This window comes from Mustela lutreola, chromosome 8 (assembly GCF_030435805.1).
Source record: "Mustela lutreola isolate mMusLut2 chromosome 8, mMusLut2.pri, whole genome shotgun sequence".
Taxonomy (NCBI): Eukaryota; Metazoa; Chordata; class Mammalia; order Carnivora; family Mustelidae; genus Mustela; species Mustela lutreola.
In genome coordinates this window covers 131,474,330-131,497,489 of record NC_081297.1, presented here as the reverse complement: position 1 = coordinate 131,497,489, position 23,160 = coordinate 131,474,330, and the positions used below count along the sequence as shown (strand labels likewise).

Sequence of the window (23,160 nt, the reverse complement as noted above, 5' to 3'; positions counted from 1 at the left end):
AGGAGTCCAAACAGAGCCTAGTGGTCTTACTAAGCTTGGGAGATTAAAGTGGGGAGAATGAGGTGGCAAGAGTTTGTGGGGCAGAGTACCAGAGAAAAGGGAACTATACTGAAAGAAAACTCAAAATCAATGAAGTGCCTTCTGCTCTTTATGTATATGGGGTGAAACTACATGAAACTGCTTGATGGTAGCTAAAAAATCATCAGATTTCACAGAGGGCCAAAAGAAATTTCCAATCCCACTAGTCAGAGTACAGAGATGTTGTAACACATAGAACTTATAAGAGGCCTCATAAAGATCATCCCCTAGTAGTGGTTCTGGACCTACACTAACAAGCTAATGACAAGTCTGGAGATGACCTAATAGGGCTGCAAGAGAGTTAATCGTATACCTGAACAAAGTCTAACAGTAAGGAAACATAACAAAAAATGAAATTCAACACTATTCTCTGTTTAATAAAAAAATTCCCAGACATACAAAATAGGCAGGAAAATAAAGCCTATAAACAGGTGAAAATTTCAATCCCAGGGAGACAGCCTAGAACTGACAGAAATGATAGAACAAGGATGATAAAACAACTGTTATAAGTATGCTTTGTATGTCAAGAAGATAGATGAAAACATGAATACAATGAGAAGAGTAATATAGGCATAAAAAGCCCTAAATGACTGAGATTTGATATTGGAAAATGAAAGTTATAAAAAGAAAAGTACACTGAATAGGTTTAACAGAAGACTAGACATTTCAGGAAGAAAAAAAAATCAGTGAATCTGAAGGCAAATCAATAGAAACAATTACAGATGACACAAAGATAAAAAAAAAAAAAGAAAAATGTGTAAAAGGAGTAAGTGACCTGTAGAACAATGCTGAGTGATTTTGGAAAAATTTCAAAATTTGATAAAGATTAAACTATTGATGCAAGAAACTTAACAAACCCTAATTATAAGAAACACAAAGAAAATTATATCAAAACTCATCTCAGTCAAATTTCCGAGAATAAGAAGTAAAAATCTTCAAAGCAAATACTAGGGAGGAAAATCTTACATAGGGGGGAAAAACAAAGAAGAAGAAAGAAAAGACATCTTATAGAAGAAGAAATGCAGACATCTTATAAAAACTGTGAAAGTCTCCACGCAATGAAAACGCATCTCTTAAGGCAGTGTTTTTCAATCTTAACACAATTAACATTGTGTCAACTATCTCGAAAAATAAGTTATTTTTCAACACCAAAACATTCCATATGTTGATGATACTTTAATCTTCAGATTAAATGAGAATCTGAGAGAATTGTCAGATGGTTTTCCAAAAGAAACTCAACTAGGCCATAGGCCATATGACTTCAAGCAAAGGAAGACTGTAAATTTAGCAATGTTTCTCAAACTCAACACTATTGATATTGTAGACCATTTAATTCTTTGTTTGGGGGCATTTTGTTCTGTGCTTTGTATGACATTTAGCAGCATCCCTGATGTCTACCCACTAAATTCAGATGCCAGTATCACTCCTTTCTCTCAGTAATGAAAACCAAAAATGTGTCTACACATGGTCTAATGTCTCCTGAGAGGCATACTTCACTCCTGATTTAGCACTCCTGTGCTCTAAAGTATTGAAAGGGAAAAGGAAAAAAAAACACAAAACCAACCCTGCTAACCTAGAATACTAGAATTCTACATCCAGCAACAATGTCTTTTAAAAATTAAAGTGAGTATCAACCTTGTCTGTACTGTCATTTGCAAATATCTTCTCCCATTCCATGGGTTGCCTCTTTGTTTTTTTGACTGTTTCCTTTGCTGTGCAGAAGCTTTTGATTTTGATTAAGTCCCAAAAGTTTATTTTCGTTTTTGTTTCCTTTGCCTTTGGAGACATATCTTGAAAGAAGTTTCTGTGGCTGATATCAAAGAGATTCCTGCCTATGTTCTCCTCTAGGAGTCCAGGATCTACAATGAACTCAAACTCAACATACACGAAACAGGCAAACATATCAAAAAATGGGAAGAAGATATGAACAGACACTTCTCCAATCAAGACATACAAATGGCTATCAGACACATGAAAAAATGTTCATCATCACTATCCCTCAGGGAGATTCAAATTAAAACCACATTGAGATATCACCTTACACCAGTTAGAATGGCCAAAATTAACAAAACAGGAAACAACATGTGTTGGAGAGGATGTGGAGAAAGGGGAACCCTCTTACACTGTTGGTGGGAATGCAAGTTGGTGCAGTCTCTTTGGAGAACAGGGTGGAGATTCCTCAAGAAATTAAAAATAGAACTTCCCTATGACCTGCCATTGCACTGCTGGGTATTTACCCCAAAGATACAGATATCGTGAAAAGAAGGGCCATCTGTACCCCAATGTTTATAGCAGCAATGGCCACGGTCACCAAACTATGGAAAGAACCAAGATGCCCTTCAACGGATCAATGGATAAGGAAGATGTGGTCCATATACACTATGGAACATTATGCCTCCATCAGAAAGGATGAATACCCAACTTTTGTATCAACATGGACGGGACTGGAAGAGATTATGCTGAGTGAAATAAGTCAAGCAGAGAGAGTCAATTATCATATGGTTTCACTTATTTGTGGAGCATAACAAATAGCATGGAGGACAAGGGGAGATGGAGAGGAGAAGGGAGTTGGGGTAAATTGGAAGGGGAGGTGAATCATGAGAGACTATGGACTCTGAAAAACAATCTGAGGGGTTTGAAGTGGCGGGGGGGTGGGAGGTTGGGGTACCAGGTGGTGGGTATTATAGAGGGCACGGATTGCATGGAGCATTGGGTGTGGTGCAAAAATAATGAATACTGCTTTTCTGAAAATAAATAAATCAATTTAATAAAAAAATTAAAGTGAAGCAAAATATCTTTAGACCTTAAAAATCTGGGAAAATTAATTACCAATAGACCTGCATTATAAGAACTTTAAAGGAAGTTCTTCAGGAAGAAGGAAATGACACTAGATGTAAATCTGGATTAATATAAAAATAGGGAGAGCACATAAAAACAAATATATGGGTAAATGAATTTTTTCCTCATTTCAATCTCTTTAGTAGATAATTACCTGCTGAAAGCCAAAATAATAACAATGTATCAAGAGGTTTATAACATGTAGAATAAAATATATAACAAGAATAGCAGTAAGATACAGGACAAAAATAGCAGTAAAATATTTGGCAATAATAATACAAGGGACAAAAAAAAAAGGTGAAGCATACCATTTTAAAGTGCTCATACCACATGTGAAATAGCATTATATTATTTGAAAATAGGTTGTTATAAATGAAAGGTGTATATTATAAATCCTTGAAACCATTATAAGAGTAAAACAAAGAAGTATAACTAATAAATCAATAGTGGAGATAAAATTAAATCATGAAAATATCTAATTCAAAAGGAGAGAAAATGATGGAAAATAAAACAACAGCATATGGGACACATATAAAATGAATAAAAAGAACATGTATTTAAACCAAATATATTGATAATTACATTGAATGTATTGATATAAAAATGCTAATGAAAAAGCAGAGATCTTTGGACTGGAAAAAAAAGTAAGACTTCCTATTATTTGTGTATGAAACACTTTAAATATAAAGACATGGATACGTATGTAAATGAAAGAAAAAGATACCATACAAATCCAAATCAAGAAAGACTGACATGGCAGTATTAATATCAAAGATTACTTGAAAACAAGAAATATTATTGGGAATAATGAGGATAATTTCATAATGACTAAGGGGCCTCCAGAAGACATAACCATCCTATATTTAAAATACATGAGGCAAAATCTTGATATAACTGAAAGGCAAACTAGAAGAATCCACAAATAAAGCTGGAATTAGTATAAATATAGATGATTAAAACAAAATCAACCAAGTGGACCCAAATGAAACTTACAAAACATAAAACTTAACAACAGCATAATATATAGTCTTTTCGAATGGGCATGAGACATTTGTTGAGATGCCATATTGAGGGCTATAAAACAAATTTCAGTAAATTTAAAAGGATTGAAATCATGTAAAATATGTTCTCTGAGTTAAACTAAATATCAATAGGAGGCAGATATCTATAAAATCTCCCCAATTTTTTGGAATTAAGCAACACCCATCTATATACTCATGGGTCAAAGAGAAAATCAGAATGGAAATTATAAAATATTTCGAACTCATTAAAAATGAAAATATAATGCAGAGGATGCAACTAAAGCAGCACTTAGAGGAAGTTTATAACATTAAACTCATATTTTAAAAGAAGAAAGATCTCACATTGGCAAACTAGGCATTCACCTTAAGAAATTTTTTTAAAAAGGAGCTAATTAAACCCAAAGTAAGCATGAGGAAGGAAACATAACAGCAGAAATTAATAAAAAAGAAAACATAAGGACAATATAAAAACACCATTAACATCAAAAACTTGTTCATGGAAAGATCAATATAACTGATAAATTCCTATGCAGAATGAATAGGAAAACAAGAGAAAGACATGAACTATAATTTCAGGAATGAATAAAATGAGATCACAGATTGTCCCACGAAAGGTAAAATCTGAGATTATTATGAACAAATTTATCCCAGTAAGTTCACACATTTAGATAAAATGACAGAATCCTTGAAGACAGGAAGAAATAGATAATCTAAAGAGCTCCATCTGTTAAGGAGATTAAGTTTGTATTAAACACTATCCTGCAAAGAAAATTCTAAGCCCAAGTGGCTTTACTGGTGAATTCTACCAAACGTAAGAAAGAAGTAATATCATTTTTATATAAACCTCTCCAGAAAACAGAAAAAAGAACATTTAACTCATTCTATGTGGCCACATTACCTCATAGCCAAAAAAAACACCAGAAGAAAATTACAGACAACCTTTATGAAGATAGATGCAAAATCCTAAAAATATTTTAGCAGATCAAATACACAACTATAGAAAAAAGATAATACAGTTGATTCTTGAACAACATGGGTTTGATTTGTATGGGTTCACCTATATAGCTTTTTGGATACAGTTACTCTAAACATAATTTCTCTTCCTCACGACTTTTTAGTACATGTGCTGCCAAAGCCAGCAATTCATGATTTTTTAAATAATGTTTTCTTTTCTTTAGCTTACTTTATTATAAGAATACAACATATAATATATATAACATATAAAATATGTATTAATTAAACCTTCATGTTATTGGACAGGCTTCCAATCAATAGTAGGTTATCAGTACTTAAGTTTTGAGAGAGTCAAAAGTTATATGTAGATTTTCAGCTGCAAAGGTGTTGGTGAACCTAATCTCCACACTGTCAAGAGTCAACTGTATATTACAATGAAGTGGGTTTGTTTTGTAATTCAGTGTCACTGTAGTGTTTGAAAGTAAATCAATTTAATGAATGTATCAACCATCTTTTTAAAAAACAGGATTATTTTATTAATACAGATGAAAGCTTTTAACAAACTCCATACCCATTCATGATAAAAATTCAGCCCCGAGAAATAAAGTAAAATTCCCCAACTTGATAAAGTGTTATTTACAAAAACTTATATTTTCTATTATACTTAATAGTATAAGACTTAATATATTCCCCTCAACACTGAAAACAAGGAAAGGATGTCTGACATTATAACTTCTATCTAACATTATTCTGTCACTGTAATAAGGCAAGAAAAAATTAGGCCCATATGGATTAGAAAAGAAGAAACAAAATTGTATTTATAAATGTCACAATCATCTATGTTGAAAATCCTAAGGAATCTATGAGAGTTAGTAGCACTTATAAGTGAGGATATTTACAGGATATGAGGTAAATGTACAAAAGTCAATTGTATTTTTACATATTAGCAATGAGCAACTGGAAATTAACATTATAGAAATAAAACTATTTATGAAAAAATTAAAAATATTAGTGATAAATTTAACACAATATTCCAAACTATACATTGAAACTAATATAAAATTGCCCAGAGAAATTATGGATCACATAAATAAAAAGTTAAATAATGTTCATAGATAGACATATTTGATATTGACTTTTCAACCTTCCCAAAATGATCTCTTGATTCAACTCTATTACACTCAAAGTATCAACATCTTTTCTGGTAGAAACTGACAAATTGATTCTAAAATATATGTGGAAATTCAAAGTCCTTAATATAGCCAAAACAATGTTTAAAAAGAATAACATTTCAAGGCCCACTATTATGCTACAGTAATCAAGAGAGAGTGTTTATTGCCATAAAGGTACACATATCCCAACAAGCAAAAGTCAAGTACTAGACAGCTTCACTGTGGAATTCTACCAAATATTTAAAGAATTAATAATAATCCTTCTCAAATTCTTGAAGAAAAATAGAAGAGGAGGAAAAATTTCTTTTTTTTTTAAGATTTATTTATTTTAGAGAGAGAGAGAACAAGAATGAGTGAGTGGGGGGAGGGGCAAAGGAAGAGAAACCCAAGCAGACTCCATGCTGGGTGTGGAGCCAGATGTGGGGCTTGATCCCATGACTTGGAGCCATAACCTGAACTGAAATCCAGAGTCAGATCTTAATCGACTGAACCACTCAGGTACCCCTAGGAGGGACCATTTCTAAATTCATTTTGTGAGGCTAGAATTACCCTGATATCAAAACTAGATAAGGATGCCACAATAAAAGAAAACTACAGGCCAATATTGAGATGAACACAGATGCAAAGTCCTCAATAAAATATCAGCAAACCACTGGGTGTTATATGTGTCACCAAATTCTACTCCTGAAACCAATATTACACTATATGTTAACTAACTAGAATTTAAATAAAAACTCAAAAAAAGTTAAAAATATATAAATATTAGAAAATCAAACTTAACATTACACTAAAATGATCATTCACTATGATCAAGTGGGATTTATTCCAGGGATGCAAGGATGGTTCGACATCCATAAATCAATCAACATGACAGACCACATTAACAAAATGAAGGATACAAATCTTATGATCCTCTCAATAGATATGGAGAAAGCATTTGACAAAATTAAAAATCCATTTATGACAAAAACTCTCAACAAAGTGAGTATAAAGGGAATGGACTTCACCTTATTAAAGGTCATGGATGACAAACCTACAACTAATATTATTCTCAATGGTGAAAAGCTAGAAGCTTTTCCTCAAAGACAAAGAACAAGACAGGGATGCCCACTCTCACCACTTTTAGCAACATAGTACTGGAAGTCCTAGCCATAACAATTAGTTAAGAAAAAGAAATGAAAGGCATCCTAATTGAAAAGGAAGAAATAAAATTATTACTACTTGCAGATGACACAATATAATGTATAGAAAACCCCAAAGACTCTAGTAAGAAATGGTTAATAAAAAAATTAATAAACAAATTCAGTAAAGTTTCAGGATATAAAATCAACATATAAAATTTATATAATACATAAATGCATCAAAAAGAATAAAATAGATAAGAATAAATATATAAGGAGTTTGAAAAATCTGTACACTGAAAACTGTAAGACCACTGATGAAAGAAATTGAAGAAGACACAACTAAATGGAAAGATATTCTATGTTCATGGACTGGAAGAAATATTAATATTTTTAATATGTCCATAATCTACAGATTCAATGTAATCCCTATCAAAATTCCAATAGCATTTTTCACAGAAACATAAAAAAACTCCTAAAATAATAAGGAATAGCAAGAGACCCTAAATACACAAAGCAATCTTGAGAAATAAGAACAAGGATAGAAGCATCGCTCTTCCTGACACTACCATATATAGAAACTCTGAATTTTCATTAGAATAAGTTTATGATCCAAACTGAGGGTTGCTGGGGGTAGGGGGGTGGGGGGGATAGGGTTATGGACATTGGGGAGGGTATGTGCTATGGTGAGTGCTGTGAAGTGTGTAAACCTGGCAATTCACAGACCTGTACCCCTGGGGATAAAAATATATTTTTATAAAAAATAAAAAATTTAATAAAATAATAAAAATAAAATAGAAAAAAAAAGAATAAGCTTATGATCTCATTTATACATGGAGTCTAAACACAAAGAAAGAAACAAAACCCCCAAGTTCATAGGTACAGAAAACAGATTGTGGTTTCCAGAGGTGGGCAAAATGAGTCAAATGGTATAGATTTTTACTATAAAATATACATATTTTGAATATATAATATAAAACTATAAAATAAATGTCCTAAGAATATAATATATAGCATGGTGTCTATAATTAACAGTATGTATTGTTAGTTGCTAAAAGAGTAGATCTCAAAATTCTTAAGATAAAAATCTGTCACAATGTGTGGAAATGGATGTTAACTAGTGTTACTGTGGTTATCATTTTGTAACATATATAAATATTGAATCGCTATGTTGTATACCTGAAACTAATATGTGTCAACTATAGCTAATAAAAATAATTTTTTAAGAGTACAAAAGTAGATTTAAAAAAATTCCAGGTGTAGATCCACACATACATGAACAATTGATTTTGAGGAGGAAAAGGATAATCTTTCAGCAAGTGGTACTGGAACAACTGGCTATCCATTTTTGCAAAGAAGAAGATCTGACCTTTACCTTTTATATAAAAATCAACTTGAAATAACTCATGAACTTAAATACATGAGTTAAAACTATGAGCTTTTTATGAGAAGACACAGAAAAATCTCTTAGAGACCTTGAGTTTGGGTAAGACATCTTATATAAAAAATTAAATGCACACACAGAAAAGAAAAAAAGTAAAACTTTTACTTTTTCAAAAGACACCATTAAGAAGAAACAAATGTATGCCTCAAACTGAGAAAAATATTTGAAAAAAAATATAAAGAATGCTTTTTTTTTTCTTTCTTTATTTTTTTTTTATATTTTTATCCCCAGGGGTACAGGTCTGTGAATCACCAGGTTTACACACTTCACAGCACTCACCAAAGCACATACCCTCCCCAATGTCCATAATCCCACCCCCTTCTCCCAAACCCCCTCCCCCCAGCAACCCTCAATTTGTTTTGTGAGATTAAGAGTCACTTATGGTTTGTCTCCCTCCCAATCCCATCTTGTTTCATTTATTCTTCTCCTACCCACTTAAGCTAAGTCAAGCAGACAGAGAAAGACAACTATCATATGATCTCCCTGATATGAGGAAGTGGTGATGCAACATGGAGGCTTAAGTGGGTAAAGAATGCTTTTAACTTAAAAATAAGAAAACCAATAACAAATGGGCAACAAACTGAACAAACACTTCACCAAAGATGGGCAGATTTGAAATAAACTAATGAAAACATGTTCAACATCACTAGTCATTAGGAAAATGCAAATTAAAATCACAATGAGATACTGCACATCTACTAGAATTATAGCAATGATACAGACTGATAATTCCAAGTTTGTGCGAATGTGGAACACCTGAACTCTTACATAATGTTACTGGGAATGTAAATGATACAAGCATTTGAAAAACAATTTCTTATAAATTTAGAAACTTATCCTAAGATCAAGTAATGCTACTCCTAGTTATTTTCCCAAGAGAAATAGATACAAGGACTTATGCAAATATGCAAAAAGTTTTTAATATACAATGATTCTGTTTATTTTTTAAGAGCTAAAAGCTGGACTGGATCCAAATATTCATTAATTAGTAAATAGATATATACCTTTTAATATATCCAGGCAGTGATGCACTATTCTGTACTAAAAAGGAATAGACTACTGATATATGCAACAACATAAGTGAATCTCAGTCACATTAACCTTAGTGAAAAAAAGCCAGACACAAATTGCTAAATATTGAATGATTCTATTTGCATGAGATTCTAAAACAGGTGAAACTTTAGTGGTAGAAAGCAGGTTAGAGGTTGCCAAGCAACTCACTGTAAAGTCATGAGGAAATTTTCTGGAGGATAAAAATGTTCTATTTCATCATTATGGTGATGGTTAAGTGACTATGTACAATTTTATAGGCTATGTCAAATGTATATTTAAAGTTGCTGGATTTTATGTAAATTACACCTAAATAAAGCTGATAAAACTTCCCATAATCCCCTCACCCGGAGAAAACTACCATTACTATCGTGGCATAATCACTTTGTTTTCATTTGTATTTACTATACCCAAAGTCATATTTATTTATTTACTTTATATCCTGTATTTACCAATTTGTAAAATACAATCTTTGTGTTCTATTACTTGTTTGGAAGACTCATTTTTAAAAAAGATTTTTATTTACTCATTTGACAGAGCAACACCAAGAGAAGGGGTTGGTGGGAAAGGGAGGAGCAGGCTTAATGACTGAGCCACCCAGACACCCTATGAAAGACTAATTTTTAATGGCTGCTCCTAATTTCCTTAGTGATTCTTCTGTTATTGGATATTTATTTTGCTTATTATAAATAACTGAAACTAGGAAAACACCTTTATGTATAAGGTTTTTATTCTGTGATTTAGATCTTTTCTAAAGCTGAATCTGCATAATATTTTGACTGAATATTGGAACAGCCTTCCAAGTGACCCATTTTTACTCCTCTCTTGCTGTTGCCAGAATTACTTCCCAAACACAACTGATGATGTCACTCTCCAACTTACAACTTCAGTTGGCCTTCTGTTGACTACAGAGTGAAGACATGGTTCCCTGTTGAAACACAAATGTCTTACGATAAACAAACTTCAGCCCTCAACATATTCTATGTTACAGGTTGAACTGTGTCTCCCATAAAAGATATGTTGATGTTTCAACAAAGCCCTAACCTCAGAATATGACCTTATTTGGAAATAAGGTAATTGCAGATTAACTAGTTCAGATGAAATCATACTGGAATAGCATGGGCTCTTGATCCAATGCAATTTAGTGTCCTTGTAAGAAGATGGCCATGTGAAGACACAGAAACACAGGAAGAATGCAGAGATTGGAGTGATGTACCCACAAGCCAAGGAGTATCAAGGATTGCTCACTGTCTTAAGAATCCAGGAGAGAGACATGGGACAGTTGACCCCTCAGGGCCCTCAAAAGGAACTGACACTTTTCATACTTTGATTTTTGACTTCTAGCCTCCAGAACAGTGAGAGAATAAATTTTTGTTATTTTAAGCCACCCACCTTGTGGTCCTTTGTTACAGCACTCCTAGGAAACCAATATATACTACATATTCCTATCCCACTGAGTGGCCTTCCTTTTCAGAACCTAGCCCACACTGTTCTCATTTCAGAATGTTTTCCACACCTCCCTCCAAACTCACTCCTTTGCTTGGCAAACTTAAGACTTGGTTTCAGGATTTTCTTTTGGATGAAACCATTTCTGCTTTTCCTTTTGGCTTCGGGAAGCTGGCAGCAGGGTCCTCATTTTCCCATTGTACATAGGACTTTATATCCTACTCTATAATTACCAACTGTCCTTCAACATCCAATGAGATTTTTGAGAGCAGAGATCACATCTTACTCCTTTTTGTATACCCACTACCAAGTGATAGTGAGAATGCACTGTCTACTGAGTCATAAAATCTTAACACATCCTACAAAAGGTGCATGACATAGAATACAAACTTTGGAATGACTTGAGTTAGGCAGACCAGATTGGGCCTAAAATCCAGACTCCACCACTTAGCAGTTGCTGGGTAATCTTGGCCAAATTGCATAAGCTCTCTGAACCTCAAAATGTTCATCTATAAGACAGAGATTATAATTTCTTTCTGGTGGGTTATAAGAAATAAGTGAGGTGTCATATGTGACTACACCTACAGAACTAATAGCAATTTAGTAAATATAGATATAGATATATTTTAAATTATATAATCACTATATTTTGTTGGACATATATATATGTCTAGAAAGATAAAATTAGTGTAAATATCTAGAAATAAAAGGAAATTATTATAAAACTTATTTTCAAAAATGAGACATATTTCACTTACAAATTACTGATAGAACCATATAAAGAATCTTTGAATTTCCATTAAAATAACCACAATCTTGTTAGTTTGATAGGAGAAAACTGAGGACTTCGATATGTTTATTTACTGAAGGCAATTTAATTTTTGGCAATGAAAGTAAAAAGGAAAAGAAAAAACAAAAAGGAGGAAAAAACCCAGAAATGAAGAAAAGAGAAAGATAATCTGATTCCTGACAAGTCTCTGCCAAAATCTAGCTCCTTAACGACTCATTTTTTTTCCCCCTTAGGGAGAAAAGCTAATTTTGGCCATAATTGTTCTGTCTCTTGAATCGTTCTGAACAAAAATGAACATTGAGGAAAGAGCCACACTGTAGTTTGAGCCCAGAGCCCTAGGCTCACAGTATACCTTAAGGGTCCCCGGGAGACCCTTCTATCACGAAGGTAGTAGTATGGTTTTGTCACGCTTTTAACCCCATACAAAGGCCCTTCCCAGCTGCTGCAGACTGGTTCCAAGTGGAGCCCTTAGTTTTTCTCTGGTGAACACACAAAGCAAAAGGCAACAAAACAAACACATCAACCCTGTCCTTCAGAAGTCTTGTAAACCACTCACATCTGTTCTCAACATCTCTGTATCCGGCAATTTCCCCAAAATAAAGTGCATTTGTTTTCTTAAATGTAACTTGTCAATCATAAAAGATGAATCTGGGACCATTAAACTGAGATCCATTAGAACTGACACACTTTTATAGAATATCACCATTGCAAAACAGCATAAATGGAGCTTGGGACAAGTTTAACAGTCCTTTAAGTTTAGATCTCTGAAGCAGAAGTAAATAGGGTTATAAACAGTACATGATCTAGCAAGAGAGTGTAGAAGCTAAGATTCCCCAATTTGACTCCTGGCTTTGCCACTTTCTAGCTATTTTCCCAGCTTCCTCATCTATCACATAAAGATAATTATAGTATCTTCCTCAAGTATTGCTATAAAAATTAACTGAGATGATTCTGTATAATGCATAGGATTGTATCTAGCAGATAGTATGCCCTTAATAAGTAGTAGGCTATTATTACAGCTGTTATTATTGGCCATTCCAGATTTCTTTTTTTTTTTAAAGACTTTATTTATTTGACAGACAGAGATCACAAGTAGGCAGGGAGGCAGGCAGAGAGAGAGGAAGGAAAGCAGACTCCCTGATGAGCAGAGAGCCCAATGCAGGGCTTGATCCCAGGACCCTGAGATCACGACCTGAGCCGAAGGCAGAGGCTTTATCCCACTGAGCCACCCAGGCACCCCTCGCCATTCCAGATTTCTGCAAAAAGTATAGACTCATCTAAAATGAAACATCTGGGGTAATTCGTCCTTTTTTCTCAAACTATCACATTTCTGGGAACCATAAAAGATTTAAGCAGTAACTTGTCAACTAAAACAAAGCAATTCAGAGGATGAATTATTGCAGGCTTGCCTTGCCTGGAGTGGCCCTAAAATGTTCCCTTCTGCCCAAAGGCTATTACAGTACATCCATCAGATTCTTACTGGATACTCTCCAAGCCCAAGGACTGTCAAATCTCTAATCCACCCACTTGCAACTCAGAAGTTACTCAGCTTCATGTTCCACGCAGCCACCACCAATCAATGAGGTTGGTAAGGATAAAATACAGCTATTTGTTATCACCAGAACAAGACACTACAACCTTTTTAGAAGGGATGTAATCTCCTTTATAATGGTGGTACTGGGTGAGAAGTAAGGGAGATGATGACCTCCGCCCTTTAGACAAATGTCATTATACCAGAATTTCATTTCTCTACAGTCTCAGAAGATAAACCCGGAGAAGAAAACATTATTTCAGTCAAAATTGGTTAAATCCTAAAGTGGGGAAAGGAGCTTAGTGTATTAATTCTTCCAATAAATTACTCTCTATACATAAGAATAAACTCATTACATAGTAGACCCATAGCCTAAAGCAGATCTGCCCAGTGGGTATGTGAGGGATGATTATAGATATGTAAGAGGTACTAAAACCTTCATCTCTTGGGACAGGTAAGGTAGAGGTACTCAGGACAGTATCATGCACATAATGTATATCAGTATGCTGTGCAAATAGTATTTCATATGTGTGCCATGACTGGGAAAAGTTTGAGAATCACTGGTTTAGTAAATGAATACATTTTATAAAGTATCCTCAATTGTAACTATGGCAAAACTTCAGCACTGAGTGGCTTATTATACTTCTATCACGGTTGCAAATACGAAGATGTTCTAGAAAAATCCTACATACGTTCTTAATCTGAGAGCTCAGTCCCATACCCAAAATTCTGTTATGATTAGCTTCCTTTGTTTGCAAGGGAGGAAATGTACATGTGCTAAGGTATAGCACAGATAATGAAGGCTTTTCACAAGTACTGTCAAGGGAGGCAAGAATCCCAAGGGAATTAAAAGACTGAGCCTATTTAGAAAAGGAGGCAGAAGCTAGCAGTTTGAGAGACTCCAGCCATAAGAGATTCTAAACCTTTACCCCGATATTATACTAACAACATGACTTGGCTATGTTCTTTCTTTCTCTTTGAGGGACTGTCCTGCATTTTTCTTCTGGTTGGCTACCAGTGAGTTCTGGACCCTTTATAGTTTGCTTTTGCTTATTTCTAGGTTCTGGTTTCTCATAACTTCAACTTGTTCTTAATTTCTCCTGATCCCTGCTTCTACCTCACAGTCAATCTCAATTTCCTTCTTTCTGCCCCCTTCCTCTTCTGTCTGGATTTTTTCAGTGTCAACGCCTACTGTTTTTTTTTTTCTTTCTTTCTTTTTTTTATTTTTTTATTTTTTAATTTTTTTTTCTGAAACATATATTTTTATCCCCAGGGGTACAGGTCTGTGAATTGCCAGGTTTACACACTTCACAGCACTCACCATAGCACATACCCTCCCCAATGTCCATAATCCCACCATCTTCTCCCAACCCCCCTCCCCCCAGCAACCCTCAGTTTGTTTTGTGAGATTAGGAGTCACTTATGGTTTGTCTCAACTCCTACTGTTAACTCCCTGTCTCTCTTCACACTTTTCCATCCACATGTTTGAGAATAAGGCTGTGGGTTATCTTTCCAGTGTCTTTTCATATAGAATCTCAGGTCTTTTTCTAAGCTACTTACTATGTTATGGTTTGACTAAGGTCTTGGGTTCAATGCCCACTGACTGAGAGGGGCTGGAGTCATGGGTTTCAAGACATGTTCCTTCAACAGAGCTGTAGTGGGAGAGGCAATTTGCCTTTGAAGATCTCTAGGCAGGGAAGACAGAATATACCTAGAACAAGTCACCTCAGAAGGGAACAAGGTTTTTATATTTTCAGTTGTCAAAGAGACCACTTATAAATCCTGTCTTAGAAAGAAACCCTTATGATAATTTGCTTCTCTATCCCTTTTCTCTTTTCTTGTTCCCATCCATACATCCATGTATCCATCCATCCATCCATCCAACAAATATGAATCTGTCTTCAAAACAAGTGTATGAAATTGCCAATAACCGTAATGATCCTTGAGGAACATGAACCTACTAGGGAAGATAAATTGCGTATGCATATCATTTTAAGTGTCCAAAGAATGCCAGCAATAAAATATTACAAAGTTTGAAGAATGAAGATCACAATTCAGCTGGTATTTGAAAGATAGAGAAGATCTGATATTCAAACATAAAGAACAGACTTGAAAAGCAACATGAGCCTAACCCTTGAGTTAGCAGAGTTTTGCAACATCAAAACGGGTTCTGGCATTTTAAGTTCTAGAAGAAGTACATAATAATTGTGAAAAATTCAAACCAAAGTAAAAATATATAGTGTAAAAATCTGTCTTTCATCCCTGCTCACTTACCATTTCCAAACTGGTAGGGGAACTTCTCTTCAAAAGTAACCACCATTAACTGTTTACTCTAACTTTGTCCAGACTCTTTTTTGTACTACTAAATCTAAACATAAAATGATTTGATGAGAAAGAGACTAAGAAACCCATTTTACAATGAAGTAGGGTAAGTACTTTCTTTGGGTTAAGAAATTCTTTAAGTGAATGCTCCATCATACCTTGTTATTATGAGAGCTCTGGACCTTAGCTGATCTAGAAGAACTCAATTCTGTTTTTTAAGTAGCTCTTGTTTTTTGGGGGGTCATTTTAACCAAAACTGGAAGGAAGCCAGTGGTGAGCCCTCATACATTCGCTGGATGAAAAGATTCCACTTACAACAGAAAGTCCTGTATACTTCTATGAGTACTTAGATCTTTACCACACTTTTTGACATACTATAAGGTTTATTTTTATCTCCAACAGGAGGTGAATTTTACTTTAATAATGGGATGTTGATGAAATTGTTGAAGGTTTAAGAGAAATCAGATGTATTTCTCCTCTATGACATTACTTTTTAAATAAACTAAGTATATTTTTTATCAGCTCATATCTAATAGAATGGCCAGATGAAATTACTTGAGCCTGTTCCTTTTATAGCCACATGACAAAGTCAGATTTCTGAAGGAACTTATTATAGAGCAAATAAAGGGAACTCCAATGACATGGATACAGAACACTTACCCCAGACGGCCATGAAAACAGCAAAGAAGACAGTGGCTCCATTGTCAAAGAGGTGGGTTACCTAGGAACATTATGCATTACAGTTAAACTAAGTTCTCATATACTATATTTCAATTCACATTTTTTTTTCAGATTTTGTAAAAATAAATGAATTTTGCAGGGTTTCTTTGGGAGCTATTCCTTTTGGATCATAATCAAGAAGGGGGTTCATCCAACTATGAAGTAGTTTGGATATGCAAAAGAGAATTTGTTCCCTGTATGTGGGCATCACGCAGCTGAATATTTATCAGCAGCCCCAAGGGTGCTAAGAATTTTCTTTTATGCACCATAAATACTGTTATAAGTGGACATATGGTTATACTTACTATATTTAAGACGAGGGAGGTATTATTGTTGCTGCTTTAAAGACTTCTGATTCCTATTTTTAATGGCTCATTTATTCACTTTGAAAACATGCCTATTTTGTTTGTGTATTTTTGGGCAAACATTTTCTGGGATGCCCTCTGAATTTTAATATTACAAAGAAAAGAGAGTGGACCATTAACAAAATCCACTTCCACCTTTATTAAAGGTTCAGGTAATCACTGTATTTACCTATTACACATTACACAAAGACAGCTATCAAAAACTTTATTGCTAGATAATACATTCTAACATAAACACCACAGCAGAAAGCAAAGATATTCATCCTGCAAAACTGCTATGCTCATTTCCGCCTTCAGGATAAATCACACCAATGCCATACTAAATTGAAATGATGACTGATACATTCATAAAGCATAACCTTTTTTGGATGTTCTATAGCTCTCTATAAAACATACTTTACCATCCCTTGGAGAATGTGCCAACTATAAACAGGTCTTTTCCTGTTATATCAGAGTGTGAAGTATTTCAAAATTTTCCAAAAGTTTATGCCTTCTTTTTATTTGAACATAGGAGAGATGAGCAGCATTCAAATACCAAATGTAGATAAAAGGCAAAACCTAATTTATTTCATATGCCAGAGGGAGTGTTAAATTGTATTATATATTGTATTAATGCACCGAGCATTAAATCAAGCCTGAGAGTTCCAGGGTATGTGGCTGGTCTGTGCTCTCTATCAGGGTATTTGCAGGGAGCTGGTGGAAGTTGTGGCCTGCATCATCGGTGGAGATGATGGAATGAGTTGTGGTGGTCATTGTTTTTGGCTGTTCACCTTACCTTTCTTCCTTATCTTGGTAATAGATGTCTCTCATGTAGGTCACTGGGGGGCAAGTGGCTCAAACAGAATCAATTAGAGTCCTTCCTGGGACTGACAGACAAACATTTGGAGAGAGACATTTTTTCTGCTGCAGTTACTTGGGAATATGTGAATCAGGAGGGGTGAGTTAGTAAGGACTTCTGGTTCCTATAAAATGGTAAGTTAAAATAGATTGAGGGCTCCCTTTGCCAAAATAAACCCTAGAGAAGCAATATAGTAGATTCTGGGAACTAGCAAAACACAAAAACAAGACTGTGAGAAACCCCAGGGGAGATGGAAAGTTGCCTTGGATGTGTGTGTGTGTGTGTGTTTGTGTGTGTGTGTGTGTGTGTGTGTGTGTGTGTGTGTGTGATGGAGGTGGTGGTGATATACAGGGAGAGTTAGTGGCAGTTTCCAAGCAGACTGGGAGCTTAGCTTGGAGCAATACACAAGTCCTACTCCAGCCTCTCCCTCAATGGTCATTGGAAAATTAGTGTCTCCCACCAATTCAGCTACAACAGGCCAAACCACAGGAGCTGGTTCTTGGGGTAATATCACGGATGTTCAGACTTCTGCCTTATTGAGGAGATGAGAAGGTGCAGCCTGGCCATAAGCTGTCCTCAGGTATTCTCTCCTCAGTCCAGGTCCTCTGAAACTCCAGGGCTGATAGATTACAGTCAAGGGAGAGTGGCTTCACCTAATTCTGTTTTATTCCTGGCTGAGTTAAAAATGAAACACTGACCAAACAAGTCCTCTGGAAAAGTGCAGCACACGGTGGTGCCTGGGAACACTGTCTTCTCCTTTTTTTTTTTTTTTTTTTTTTTTTATCTTAAAAATAGAGATATTTATTTACTATTTTTTTTTCCTCAAACCAGAAGCCTGGAGTTAGGCAGCTCTAGGTTGGATTCAAACTTCTCCTTTTTTAAAGCTCTCCAGGTCTGAGAGCTGAATGCCTGGCCTCTGACCGTTACCCAAAGTGGTTGACACCTCCAGGGGACAAACACGCACAGGTCAAAATAATGAAGTATGGGGGGAAGACAGCTGACTCCAAAGAATTCCAAACTAGGTAATGCACATGTTTTGAAACAGACATTCTGTAACCAGTGTTACAGCAATGTAACCAGCAGACCAAGCATTTTTAAAAAGCATAAAAACATGCTTAAAGAGAGGAAGAAGATAGAAGACTCATATTGCGGCAGTCAGCAGCCAGCTTCCCGATCATGTGAGGAGAACTTCTCTGCAGAAGGATCATGTGGACAGGGAGCCAAAAAGGGACATCTGAGGCCTGGAGGACCAGGTTAAGCCTGGAGGCCCTTGTTCTCAGACAGCATGAGCTATTCCAGTGTATTTTCCAGTTAAATGAGCCCATAAGTCCCTTTCCGCTTATGCCAATTTGAGGTGGGTTTCTGACCTAGCAAATGTAAAAGGTGGTGATAAAGCATTCCTGACCAGCAGAACAGCCCTTGGTTAGATTGGACCTGGGCTCTGACTGGATCTAATATCCCTATGTATCCTCAACCCCATGAAATTTGTTTAGCATTTCTAATAAGAGTTTCTAAAGGAAACTCTATAGAACTTCAATTCTTCCATCTGAGACATTTTTTTTAGCTTTTATTTTAGTAAGTTTTTTAAGGCACTACCAACTCTAAAATCCAGAATATAAACATCTTGTAGCCTCAGTATGGCACAATGATTATGTTTTGTAGTCTGATAAGCCAAGGCCTAGCCAATTATTTCTGTGTGACCATGGATGAGTAATTCTACCTCTGAGTAAAATGAGAGTAATAACATCTATCTTGAAGTAATAATATCTATCTTGAAATGAGAGTAATAACGTCTACCTTGCTGTAAGGATTAAAAATAAAATGTAAGTTGCCTAGCTACTTTTATATCTATAGCCCAGCTATTATTATAATCATGATTATTCTAGATCTCACTTTCGGTAGGATAACTGCTTAACTACCTCCTATAAAATTGAGCACTCTGAACTATCCATGATGATCCTTTTAGGGAATTATTGTGGATCTCTTAAGAGAGAACTTCATTCAAGGCATATCTTTCCACATAAAAAACAAATAGCTCCAGACAACAGTAACAACAAAAGACTGGGTTTCTGAGATCCCAGAAAGCAGAATTCTTGCACCTGAGTCATTCGAGCTCAATGATGATCTCATGATCTTTAAACAAGATTATATTACTGAGAAAATACTTTTGATTCTCACCAAATCTGTATTTCCCAAGCTCGTTCTGTTAAATTTTCCTCACTCACTCGGGTCTATCTGTACGTTCTCCAAAGGTGGGGAGAGTATTTTGTGCGTTTTTGGTCTCCCGCAGCAAGTATGCACATCTTTCTAAGATCACAGCTGCCTGCTGTGGTTTGGGCTCTACACACGTAGACCGACCACCTGCAATGCTCTAGATATCATGGATGGGTGGGCTCCTGGGCTGTTCTCAAATGTTCTCTCATTTAAAACGAGCAAAACTCTGCCATACCAACAGTATAATTAAATAGATCCAAGCTGCAGGGATTGCAGACATTCAGTAAAGTCTGCCAACCCTTCTTGTATCTGAAATCAGGGCAAGTTAACAGGTCGTGGTCTTGGAAAAGTCCTCAACAGCCTGTACTCCAGCTATTGCTTTGTATTAGTGACCTGGCCCATAAGTAAAAAGTAAGGAATTCTATGCATGTGTCTAAAATTGTAATAAAGTAAGGCATAACATGAAGTAACATATAATAGACATAATGATGCTATGTATTTGTTTTTTTTTAATTATTTTTTCCACATATGTATTATATTAGTATCTTTTTTGGTCTTCATGACAAGCCATGGGACAGAGAAGGCAGGTGTCACTGCACGCATTTTAGAGATGAGAAAGCTCAATCTCAAAGAAACTGTCCATGTGCACGGTCAGGGAGGCATGTAGTTGAACTAGTCCTGAATCTAAATTTTTTTGGACAATAACAATAATGAAAGAGAAAGATGATGGTGGCTCTCATTTGCTAAGATCTTACCATCTGCTGAGTACTTTGCTCAGTATACACTTTATAATAATCAAGTGAAATAAGCATCATGACTCCAACAACTGTATTTTTTCAGTATGCACACTGCAGCCTCCTCTGATGAAGATCAGAGCTAATACATTTAAAATACATATACAGTAAAAAACATATTTGAATTAGAATGTCAAGTGACAGAGGTAACGTTAACTCTCTCCTACAACATAAACTCGAGACTCAAAGACTAGAAATGACAAAGAGAATATAGTTACCCCCTGTTCCTTGGAAAATGTATAGAAAATTCAATGTACCTAAAGTGCTACAGATTTGAAATTACCTTGGCATAAACACAGCTGTCTGACAGCCTCATGAATGGACAGTATTTATCGCACACAGGACACATGATGATATCTGTAGCTTGGCAGACTTCTTTACTGGAAAAGAGAACAGAAAAGGACTGCTTTTTAATGACATAAGAGCGTGTTTTCCTCTCCAATTTCACCAGAGTCCTTAACCACTAAATAAGACCCAGTAGATTATTGTCCTTACAATCTTCCTAGCCTTATCTCTTATTAAACAAGTGCTTGCACATTTTAATAATTTGATAAGCCTACTTATTTATGAGGTTGTTTCTTGGTTTTACATTTTAAAAAGTTACACTCTGAAAAATACATGAAGCATAACACTGGATGTTATACCCTAAATGAAACAAAAGTCATTCACAACACTGTAGAAATTTGAAGCAATTTCATTCTGAATTATAGGAACAACCAGGTACCTAAAAGTGCCTGCCTCAATCTCCATGTGCATGATAAGTGAAAACTAATAATTGAGGGATAAATAAAAATGTGATGTATTAGTTCTATGGGAAAACTACATCCTATTAACAACTCCACCACAGAGTAAAATATTTTTACAAGTGGGAAAATCAATCAATCACTTTTACTTTTGCAATCACTTTTAAAAGCTACTTTTATTATTTAAGATCATTGTCCAGCCTGGCAATAAAATCTCTATGAATACCTTAAACTATATTCTGGTGAGAGAGCTGAAATAATCCTCAACACTGAATCATTCTCAAGACCTCAACAAGTTGGTAAGATGTTTTTCTGGCTCAGGTTTAAATGGTCCTTGTAAAAACATAGAATTCATAAAAAGGATTATTAGCCCACTATTTTGCAGGATTAGCAAAAAGAAAAAAAGGTAAAAGGTCATAAAGAGAGCAACTTTTAGCCAGTGAATGAAAGCAATTTTTTTTTTTTTTTTTTTTTTTTGGACACAGAGTGGCTTATATGTCCATAAATGTAAATTTTGCTTCCCTGGTAAGATTACAGCAGCATGGGCAATAAATGGAAGAGCTAGTAAATTGAGCCTTCTGAATTTTTCCCAGGAGTGACTGAGAATGAAGTTAGATGGAAGAGAAGTCCTACAATCTGGGAACATCCCGAAAGCACCACCACCCACCTCTACATAGAAGCAAAGGCAGGCTTACCCAGAGCTCCCCGTACCTGACTTGGCAGTGATCCAGAGTAATGACTCCATACAAGAAGACAAACAATCCAATGAAGGCCGCTGGGAAGAGCATGCCAGTGTACCAGCCCAACCAGGCAAAATACAACCCAATCTTCTCTCCAAAGTACCGCCTGTTTAAGACACAGGAACCATAAGTGACTCTTAATCTCACGAAACAAACTGAGGGTTGCCGGGGGGAGGGGGTTTGGGAGAAGGGGGTGGGATTATGGACATTGGGGAGGGTATGTGCTTTGGTGAGTGCTGTGAAGTGTGTAAACCTGGTGATTCACAGACCTGTACCCCTGGGGATAAAAATATATGTTTATAAAAAATAAAAAATTAAAAAAAAAAAAAAAAGACACAGGAGCCTCACAAATCAAAGTGAAGTGTGTAGAGTTAGGCATTATAATACTTTGCTCAGTCACGTTACTTTGTAGTGGCCTTGCTGATAACACAGGCATCCAAGAGAATAGAGCACTTGACCAAACTAAGGCTCGGGCTTTAATTTCTTCTCCTATCATTATATATCAGAAATAGAATGAACCCTTCCATAAAAGAACATGATTCTATACAAGCTTGTTCTGAGAACACAGAATAAACCAGTGCCCATGCGGGAAGATACAACACTTATGACTACAGAACCAGGAGAATCTGAAGTGGTGGTGACAACACATCATCTCATCTTTGCTGTTTCTGAGTGTGTGCTTGTTTGTAACACATGTACTATCATTACATATATCTTTAAAAATAGGAAACAGTTATTACAAAAAATTGTAAACACCTCTTCCAATATTTTGTAGCTTTTTAAGATGTTTACAATGCTTGAATCACAAGATATTAGAAAGAAAAGAACTCTACAGAGATTCAAAATGATTGATACTGAGAACAACTTTTCTAAGTGATGATTTTTCACAAGTTTCAACATCTACCTCAGTAAATATTTTTCTGAGACTAACTGGTCTGCCTAGTGCCTTGAAGTGTACAAAGTTAAGGAATGTTCAGG

The 23,160-nt window shown here is 35.4% G+C and overlaps 1 protein-coding gene across 6 annotated transcripts in view; it reads right to left on the bottom strand.

Annotated features, from left to right (window-relative positions):
• ANO4 (anoctamin 4) overlaps nt 1-23,160 on the bottom strand; it is a 469,407-nt gene that overhangs the window by 66,770 nt on the left and 379,477 nt on the right. For all 6 annotated transcript variants that reach the window (XM_059186643.1, XM_059186644.1, XM_059186645.1 and 3 more), the window contains 3 exons: nt 22,154-22,288; nt 20,983-21,079; nt 16,429-16,489 (listed from right to left, as the gene is read on the bottom strand). In XM_059186643.1, the coding sequence (XP_059042626.1) occupies nt 16,429-16,489; nt 20,983-21,079; nt 22,154-22,288 (293 nt within the window). The remainder of the gene's footprint in view (nt 1-16,428; nt 16,490-20,982; nt 21,080-22,153; nt 22,289-23,160) is intronic.